The sequence below is a fragment of the Mus pahari genome, chromosome 13, assembly GCF_900095145.1.
Source record: "Mus pahari chromosome 13, PAHARI_EIJ_v1.1, whole genome shotgun sequence".
In the NCBI taxonomy this organism is placed as follows: domain Eukaryota; kingdom Metazoa; phylum Chordata; class Mammalia; order Rodentia; family Muridae; genus Mus; species Mus pahari.
Window position 1 is genome coordinate 28,175,669 of NC_034602.1, and position 10,548 is coordinate 28,186,216.

Consider the following 10,548-nt stretch of genomic DNA (forward strand, 5'->3'; position numbering starts at 1 on the left):
AGGAGGAGGAGGAGGAGGAGGAGGGAGAGGGGGAGGAGGAGGAGGAAGAGGAGGAGGAAGAAGAGGAGGAAGAAGAAGAGGAGGAGACAGACCTACAGAGAGAGAAGGATGGACACCCACATCCATACACACACATTGGTTTAATGTAGTTTAAAAGCAGTATGATTCTTTTTATCGATTACCCAGAAGAGTCTTCACAATGCTGCTTGCTCTTGGTGGAAAGATTGCTCTGATCTACAAAGCAATGACTCTTAGCACTGATGCTGCTTCCTATTTTGGGGACAAAGCATTTTGACCTTGCTTAAAGGTCAGCATCTGATGGAACTCCGACAAACAATGTATGTTTAGTTCTGATTCCCACTACTGCTCTCTCATGTCCAAGTACACAGGAAAAGCAGATTCCCTTCTAAAAGTGGAAATTGTTTAAAATGATTTTCTGTAGTAACATTACTCTTGCTCTATAGCCAGGGAAGACGCTGCCCTCCTGTCCTCCTACCTCAGCCTCCTGGGTGCTGGGATTAAGAGTAAGTGACAACACACCTAATAAGGTTAGAAAATAACTTCACCAAGCAAAAGGTCCTATGATTGGATCGTTTTGCTTTTTAACCTTTCAATTTTTTCCCCTTTTGCTTTTTTTTTTCCTTGTACCTATCCTTTCTTGAGGAATTTACTAAGATTTTTTTAAAGCATCCTAATTTGTATTTTTTCAATATAGAAAAACAAGACTTCAGTGGGTAATATCACTTCAATATCCCAAAGTGATTGTTGTTATGTCCACATTTTCTCTCTTAACTAGGGGATAGCTAAATGAACTGACCAAATGAGTCTATTTCTCCATACAGTTAAGTCCTATTGGATGTTACTCCTTACTTAGAGCCCATAATGACATCCACTGAAGGTCTTACCACTGATAGAATAGAGTTGTACACTATGGAGCACCTTCTTACCATGATACCTGTTGGTGGAGGAGCCTGTGAGTCTCGTTTATCTCTGCACTCACTCAACTATTGAATGTAATTTAGCATGCAACAGTAATGAAGCAGCAAAACCTCTGCATATAAATTAAGCATATGCCTTTAGATGTTATTTTTAACAGTACAGGGATAGAAATTAGGACCATTTGTATACCTGATAAGTACTCTAACAATGAGCTACGTGCTCACTCCCCCATCTTTTATTTTAAAAATGTTTTTGAAATGGGTACACTAAGTTGTCTGTGTTAGTCTTACATTTGAGATCGTTTTGTCTCAGTTTCCTGAGTAGCTAGCTGGGAAGACCTTTAGAATTCATTTCTTGAAATAAATAAGAAAAATATATTTAAAGTTTTTGTTGGCCTCATAATTAGTATCCTCCTAGTTTCGAGAACATTATATCATTTGTTCCTAGGTATCTTTGGAAATTGGTTCCAAGATGCCAAAGTGTGAAAGTGCTCATGTCTCTTTTATAAGTGGACAGTGTTTACATATAAGCCACAAAACTTCTGATTACTTTAAATCATCTCTAGATTGCATAAATACATAATACAATATACAAATAGTCATCATAGCATGCTTTTAAACTTATACGACTTATTGTCATTTGACTTAAAAATTTATTTTGAGTATTTTTGATTCGGGGTTGTTTGAATCCATGCTTATAGAACTCATGGCTACTTAAGTAAGCAAAGCCATCTTGGCATTAGTGACATAGCTGAGGCTGGCCATTGTGCTGTTTGTTGCAGGGCTGCCTGAACATTGCCCACAAGTGAGGAGAGGGAGACAGCAGAACACTGACCATTCACTGTGCAGACCACAAAGCAAGACCTTGGTGTTAAGAAGGAATCTATCACATACTCAGTGTCTTGTCCTTTCCATAAATTGTAATAAACTGTCTGTAACACTGTTTATAATGTGCTTTCATGTATTTTTTTACATTAATATTTGTATTGTCTTTTTACTGAAGCTGGATTAAAGAAGAACCCTGAGAATACTGCTGTGTGCCCTGAAACTCCTAAGTGTGGATATCTTGTGCATTTGAGCAGTTTTCAAAGTCTTTTCTCTATATCTGTTTTAATACTTTTCAGAACCTCATTCACTTTTCCTTCAACTTTGCTTAGGTTCTTACTGAACTATGAATGCTACTTTTATAAATTCAAAACTCTCTCCCAGATTCATAGGTTCTTCCTTTCTTTTCATTCTTTTCTATCTCCCCTCCCCTATCTGCTTTGGTACTCCCTTACCCTTGGAGGCCTGGGGTAGATTTTAGGCCCAATGTGTAATTAAATGTTACCTGAAGCCACGCACCATTTTCCTGGGACTATGCTATATCACATGCAAAGTGAAAAAGTTTTCCCTATAGTTCATTGATGTCTCTTATGCTCTGACTCAGATCCAGTTCCAGCCAGTTCTCTGCTTCCTCATCTACTTAGACTGTTCCTTACTATGTTGAATGCAGTTCTTTAAGCCTGTGTCAAATGGATCACATTTCCATTTCACCCCTGCTATTTGGATGATGAGCACTACATCTTGGTTTTTGACATACATCTTGAGGGCCAATTGGAATTGTAAAGTCATGCTCTGAAACATGAACACTTCTAATCTTGATTTTCTAATATGGAACTAACTGGGATCAGGAAAGAATATAGCTTGCCTCCTGGGAGGAAAGTTATACTTGATGTAGACTTCATTAATGAATATGGCCACTAGTGTTGGCCATGGCAGTGGGCCACTCCCTGGAACTGTTGGTGCTTTTGTGATCCAATTGCATAAGTGACTGTGACATATGGTGATGCTGTAGTGAGGAGGGCTTCATTTCTGTATTATCACTTTAGTGGGATGCATACCAGGAGATTCTAGTCAAGATTCTCTAGAAGAACCGAGCTGATGGAATATGTTATAAAGAGGATAAGTCAGATTAGCTTGCACAGTATGGGCTGAGAACCTGATAGCTGTTCAGTCCTTGAGTCTGGAAGCCTTAGCAATTTGGAACTGAAGGCTTGAAGGACTCTTGGAGAGTTACTGATTTTCAGTCTGTGTTAGAAGGTTGAAGAAGCTGGGTTATAATGTCCATGAAGCATGACAGAAATATGGTCAAATGTAGCCTTTGTAGAGCAGCCTGCTTTTCCTTCCAACTCTTTCCTTTGACTTTTTTCTGCCTGCCTCCAGAAGGTGCTGCCTACTCTAGGGAGTGTCTCCAATTCTCAGTTAATCCTTTCAGGAAATACTCTCACAGAGGTCAAAAGACAACGTACAGAATTTGATTTTTTCTTCTACTATATAGGTTCCAGGGCTTGAACTCGTTTCATTAGGCTTGGCATCAAGTGCTTTACCTGATGACCATCTCTCTCCAGCCTTTCATTTGCTTTTGTCAGGACTATTTTGTCTCAACAACAATAAAAGAAAAGACTACTGCATCAGCTTCACCTTCACAAGCTTTATATGGCGAAAGCCTAGGATCTGTTTACAAGGACTTCAAACTTGCCACACAATGTTTAGCCTTAGAGATTCTTAAGACTCTATGACCTCCCTAATCCCATCTCTTTCATTACTATAACATCTTACCATGTGTATAACAACACTGCCAGAATTCTGCTGCCAGCTTGGGATGGAGCCTGATGCCCATGGACCACAATAGCATTGGTGCCTTTGATGATCTTGGGAAACACTTCCCTAAGTACTAATAGGCAATTCCTTCAGAAGCATTCTCATTTTAGATTCATTTCCTTCTAGTAAATGAGTGTGCATTTCCACAAGATGGAAACATCAGTAGGTTGGGGGGCTTATCTTTAACATAACTTTCCTTTAGTTTCAGTGGAGAATGCCAGGATTCTTCATCTGTCCTCTCCTTGTCATATATCTTTTCTTGCCAAACTTCACAGTGATCTTTTTGGTCTCCCCTCTTCTTCCTCCACCCTCTCTCCTTCTCTCTCTGTATCTGACTGTAGACTTGGATAAGAACAGTAAGCAGTAACCTTGGCACAACCTGAATGAAACCCTGCCTTGATATTTCCACCAAAAACATTAATCCATTATATTCAAATTAAGCCTCACTCAAGTTCTTTGGACATGCACTGAATAGGTTGTTTGCTAGACTATCACATGCTACTATCACATGCTAGTACCTGATCAAGTTCTCATTCCCCTCTGAAGCTTCATGAACCAGGTCACTGATTGTCTGCTTACATCTCTCTCAGTATCCTTTGTATATGCATCTTCCTTAATTGTTCTTCACCTTATCTTTTGAGGTAAGGTCTTTCATTCACTGAATCTGGTACTCACCAATTGCCTAGACTTGTTGGCTATGAGCTCTGGGGGTCCACCTATCTATCTATTCCAGCTCTGGGATTACAGAAGCATGCAACTATACCTGGCTTTTTAAAAAGTTTTTTAAAAAATATATTTTTGAATGTTTTGCCTGCATGTATGTATATGTACCACATTTAGGCCTGGTGATAGAGGACCTTGGTTGTAAAAAAACTTCCTATGAGATTATAGCTGGCTTTGCTCAGAGTATTATCAGTGAACTCTAGAAAGGACTGAATAGACAATTGCAGAAAGGAGAGACTACAGACTTGCATGTAACATTATTCCTCATCCTCATGCCTCTATATAAACTCCAAGTATTACCTCCTTGAAGACTCCCTTTTCCTACAAAAATAAAGTCTCCTTTGATGAAGTCAGATTCTGGTCTCTTCCTGCCTCTGTCTCTTTATTCTGCACTCTGAAATCTAACACCTGATGCCTTGTCATCACTCTGTCTTCTTAGAAGTCAGAAGAAGGGAGTTGGATTCCCTGGAACTGGATAATTGTGCACTACTGTGTGGGTGCTGTGAGCCATACCAGGTCCTTTGCAAAATCAATACAAGCTCATAACTGCTCAACCATCTCTCTGGATTCCAAGACCTAACTTTTTTTTTTTTTTTTATCTTTTTTTTTTTTCTTTTTTTTCATTTTTAAGACCTAACTTCTTAAAGTGAGTGTTGGGGGAATATGGACCGATATCCTTAGTATTATGATATCTTTTCATACTCCTTATGAATCATTTCCTACTCCCTCTCTCAAAATTTTTGTCATCCAGGCTTCCACCAGAAAGGCCCATTAAACTCTGCAGATCGTATTCCACTTTTTTTTCTCTTGAGTTCCCAACTCTTCCATATTCTGCCCCATAAACAAGTTCCCAGGAGCCCAAGAAGCATGCAGTCATCTTTATCACTGTAACAACCCCACTCTTAGTACCAGTGATCTGTAGTAGTACTTACATCATTGCTGTATCAAAATAGTTCAGTTGTTCAGTTGTACCTTCCCCTTGCATTAGGAGACAATATATAAAAGGTCAGTTTGGAGCTCACGAGTAGGCTCTTGGCCTAAAGGGAGTCCAGTGTGCTTACAACTGCAGTACTGCCTTAGCATTTTTATTTAGTACCATAACCTAACTCTGAGTCATTATCAGAAGAGAAGGATTTATTCTGACTTGCAGCTTCAAAGGGTAGAGTCCACCATGGCAGGTAAGAAAGCAGCTGCATCCACTGTCAGAAAGGAGTGATGCAATCATGGTGCTCAGCTTGCTGTCTCCTTTTTATTTAGTCTGAGACCACAGCCCTTAGGATGTTCCTGCCTATATTTAAAGTGGGCCTTTCCTCTTCAGTTGATTTAACTTAGAAAGTCCCTCACAGACATATGCAGAGGTTTGTTTCCCTGATGATTCTAAATGTTGTCAAGTCAACAATGGTGATTAACCATCACAGTGCCTGAGCATTGTTTCGAGTATAACATATTTATAATGGATGCTAATACAACATAAAACTAGAATTCACCACATTCCTGCACTGGCTGCACATGTAGAATACTTCATTGATACCACTGCATACCAAGGTAGGATACAGCTATATGGACTTCCAGGAATTCTAGAAATTGAAATGGCATGGTGGCTCTGTTTTTTTGTTTTGTTTTGTTTTTTCTAAAAAAAAAAAAAAGCACCACTTAGAGGACAAAGAGGCAAGAAAGGGGTGAGGTAACTTTGACTTAGAAGAGAAGGGAAGTGTTTTTCAGAAACAACCCTTTGTTGAAAGACAAGTTACTTTAGAACTATGCTTATTTATATGTATAGAAGTGAATGGTTTTGAACCAGGAAAACCAAAGAGCCAGCCATGAAACTAGAAAAACAAACTGCTTTCTTTCTAATTCCATGCCAGTCTCAGTGCCTTACTTCTGATGCTACATGTGTAGGGTTTCTCCCATACCAGCCAATTCTCTAATATCAGCTTAGTATTCTGTTCAATCCTGACGTGACTCAGATTTAAGGTAAGGTATTTAATAAAGAACACTGAGGTGTGATACTCAAGTTGGAATGAATATTGGTTACACTAGGCCCCCTTTAGATCCAAGGGCCTCTCTTTGAATTCCACATAGACCTTTCTAGATCTCTCACAGTGTAAGGAGAAGGTAAGGCTGGACAGATAACAGCAACTGGGATTGTTCTTCCAAGAATCCCCTGTGAAGCCATTCTCAAGCTGCTTTCAGGGCCTCTCACCCACATCTTTGTTACCAAGGTCCAAACATATCCAGAGGCTGTCTAGCAAACAGGTGCTTGCAAGGAGGAACATAAGAGATCTGGCAGTAGGTTGGGGTATCTTTCTGTGGCTGCTTGGGGTTCCTTGTAGTTCAGGTGAGCTGGAGATAAAGGGGGTTCCATGTTAAGAGGGTCATAAATTCTTTTCATGTCACTAAATATTAGTATTGATCTCTTGGGGGGAGGGGTTAAAGAATTCTCAGTTCTTACCTTGTTCTTCAGATCATTATGAAAATTTAGGTAGGAACAAAGAACTCATAGCTTCCAGATGTTTATATAGTCAATGACATTACATATTTTATAGCAAATTGCTATATGTATGACACATTCATGTGTGTATGTTCTTAAAATACTTGTACTTGTACATGGATCTTTATTTTCCTCTATGGATAGCAGGGCATCTTGGGAGATCAGGCAGTTGCTTGTAGGATTGGAGCTTCTTTAAGCTGCCCCTGAGAAAGTGATGTATGATGCTGTGAATGAAGCTGAAGCTGCATCGGAGATCACAGGAATGTGCAATGTCTGCCAAGGAAAGCCACTGGCAGCTAGCAGAGCCAGCCCAAGGATGTTGCAAGGTAGGCTGTGGTAGGCAAAGTTACATAGTCATAGGCTCTTTGGAGTTCACCTCATACCAGCACGTGCCCCATATGCCAGACACAGGAACAACCAGAGTAATGGGTGTCTTGTCAAGTTTGGGTTCCTTTCCCCCTTGACATTTTCCTATCCTTCCTTTTTGGTGTAAGAATGTATACGAGGTGGTTAATCTTGGTTGTCAATTTTATTGTATCTGAAATTACCTAAGTGACACCTCTGGGTGGATCTGTGAAGGTATATCCTGAATTCACCGAGGGGGTAGATATCCTCTCAGTGTACACCTTACTTTCTGATGGCAGCTGATGTGTAAGAGTGTGTGAGGGAAAAATTGCTTGCTTGCCTGCCTTAGCCCCTTGCTGGTGAGCGCATCTATTCTGTTGGTGCCGCTGCAGCTATCCTTCACTGACATCTGCACACAGGGTTTGTTTTTGTTTGGGGCCTTCCAGTTGAACCGAAGAGTGGCAGCTCTCTAGGAATCTCCAGGAATCTCTAGGGATCTCCAGGAATCTTCAGCTCCCGATTGAAACTACTGCGGGATCTAGGCTGGTAGACGGAACAGCTGCCGGGATCTTAGCCTCCTCATCACGCAGAAAGGTGTGGCTGGACTCTCCAGACTGGTGTAAGCCAACTGAATCCCCTTTTTGATATATATTTATTCTATCAGTTCTGTTCTTCTAGAACCCTAGTACATGGATCCTGGCCTACCACTGTATATTGGAAGTATATCTTTCTTTTTGGTTTACAGGGGCTCACAGCTAAGAATTTGCTTGAGTATCAGAAAAGACTTTAAACCTGGACTTTTGAAAAGTGTCTAAACTTTGACAAAATTTGACTTTGAGGACCTCTAGAGATAAACTAAATGCATTTTGTGTTACGAGATGGGCCTAAGATTTTGGGGGCCAGAGACCGAATATTATGATTTAGATATGAAGTATCCATTGAAAGGCCCATGTTATGAAGGCTTTGCCCCCAGATAGTGCTGTAGAGAGAGCTAATTGGATCCTAAGATTGCCATGCTACCTTAATTAATAGATGAATCTACTGAAGAGTTCATAGCTGATGGCTGTGAGAACACGGGGACGGTTGACAGATACAGGCCAGAGAGTATGTCTTTGGAGGTTATACCTTGTCTCAGGCCCCTCTTTCCACCAGGAAGTAAGTCTCCTGTCTAATTACATTCCTGAATGTGACTTTATGTGATACCACACACAGGCTCAAAAGCAGGGGAGCCTAGTGACCGTGGACTGAAATTACTGAAACTGAGGATTTTTCTTCTCTGAATGTGTTTTCTTAGATAATATTTCACAGTGGTAAAAAAGTAGATTTGCCCCGCATATTATTATAGACTTCTTACATAGGCCAATAATATTAAGATTTAAAGTGAAAACTGATCAAAGAACTAAAAGAAGAGAGATTTGCTAACTTTTTCATTGCAGTAATAGAGATTATTTTATCAGGTGTTCAAAAAACAGAGGAGTGAGCTGACAGAGGACAAAAGGAGGCTTTAGCCACAGCCTGGCTTTCTACGCTGTGCCTGCCTCATGGTTCATTTAAGTAATCTGTCTGCTCTTGATACTTTTCAATGTTACTGTAGTAAATGATCTTTTGTCACACATTCCTCTAGGATCAGTTATTGGATCTGTCTGTTGTTCTGGCATTGTGCCTATTTTTTTTTTAAGACTTTGGAGATACAAGGCCAATTTCTCCACCGTGTTAAAGTCTAAATGACTGTTTTTTGAAGTATGCCAAACTTTCCTGTGAACTTTTAAAAACTGTCTTTTTGAAAAGGAATCATCTTTATTTGAAGAGATGGGTCTATATTATGGGTATACATTATCAAAACATTATGTATTAACTCTTAAAATATGTTTTCTTATATGTGTTATTTTTAATTTATCTATTTTTATTTTATGTGCATTGATGTTTTGCTTGCATTTATGTGTGAGATCTTAGAGTGTTAGACCAGTGTTACAGTTGTGAGCTGCCATGTGGGTGCTGGGATTTGAACCTGGATCCTCTGGAAGAGCAGTCAGTGATCTTAATGGCTGCTGAGCCATCGCTCCAGTCCCAGTTAAATTTTGAGACATGGTCTCTCTGTGCAGTCCAGCTGGCCTAGAAGTCAAAGAGACCCACCTACTTCTCTCTCTCAAGGGTTTGGATTAATATTGTTCACTGTACATCTGTCTTGACAACCCTTTTTACAAGGCTTTCTCATCAGATACTCTGTCAGGTTTGAATGAAGTTCTAGCCAGATGACTTTCTTCCTGGAAAGGCTAGACTTATATTGCCATATATGGTGGTTTCAGTGACACATAGATTCTCAGAACTGGTTAAAATTTAGTGTAGATACATCTAATAGAGTAACTAGGACTTTGACAAAATGGAAATGTTTTGCTCTGTCACAAGAGAAAGAAATCCAGAAATGGGCAGGCAGCTTGAATGATAGCTCCAGCTCTTTCCAGCTCCATCATCCCAGGACCTAAAATGACTGCTGTACTGCCAAGCAACATGTTCTCCTTATATGCACCAGGAAGAAAGTGGATGCACCCTTTCCTTTGCAGAACACTTTCTAGAAGCAATACTACTTTTGCTTATATCTCATTGGCCAGGACTTACTTAATAGTTAGCTGTGGTATCTTAGCTAAATGGCAGATTGCCCAGATTTAAAAACAAAAACAAAAACAAAAACAAAAACCAGGTTGTATTTCTGAATAAGGTCAGGTGAGAGTAACTTCTAGAATGCATTTGGTTTTATGGATGGAACTGTATCCTTTATCACCTACTAATTTATATACTGAAACCCTAACTCCTTAGGATATCAGACTGGTCTGTGTTTGGAGAGCAGATGGTAGCCTTCTGTCTTTCCCTTTCTGATAGGTCTATGTAGCCAGTGTGGTTTGGAAATCACTAGGCAGCTAAAGCTGTCCTTGAACTTTAAATCCTCCTGTCTCAGCCTCCCTACTGTTGGGATTACATGCATGTACTAAGTCCTGAAAGTCTTTATCGGAAGTGAAGTTACTAGATTTTAATTCAGTTACTTATGTTTTCATATAAATTAGGATACCGACACTGAGGGATGATGATGATGTGAGGCCTCAAGTGGAAGACGCTCTACCAACACCTTGATTTTGTATTTTTATTTGGAAGGACTTTGAGAATATAAACAACTATTGATCACTCCCAGGCAGTGGTACCCTGATTCAGCAGTGTAACCCAACCAATATACCTATTGTTGCCAAACAAATTACCAGAGTATAGTTGCCTAGCAAAACATATGTTTTTAATTAATTAATTAATTAATTAATTGTTATTTTCTTTATTTACATTTCAAATGCTGTCCCAAAAGTTCCCTATAACCCCCCCCCCCGCCCCTGCTCCCCTACCCACCCACTCCCACTACTTGGCCCT

General features: G+C 39.8%; 1 protein-coding gene across 1 annotated transcript in view; it reads left to right on the forward strand.

Moving 5' to 3' along the window:
* Grk4 (G protein-coupled receptor kinase 4) overlaps positions 1-1,881 on the forward strand; it is a 104,051-nt gene extending 102,170 nt beyond the window's left edge. Inside the window, exon 16 of the mRNA XM_021210771.1 lies at positions 1,721-1,881. Coding sequence (XP_021066430.1) covers positions 1,721-1,747 — 27 coding nt within the window. The 3' untranslated portion in view covers positions 1,748-1,881. The remainder of the gene's footprint in view (positions 1-1,720) is intronic.
* The last annotated feature ends 8,667 nt before the right edge of the window (positions 1,882-10,548 follow it).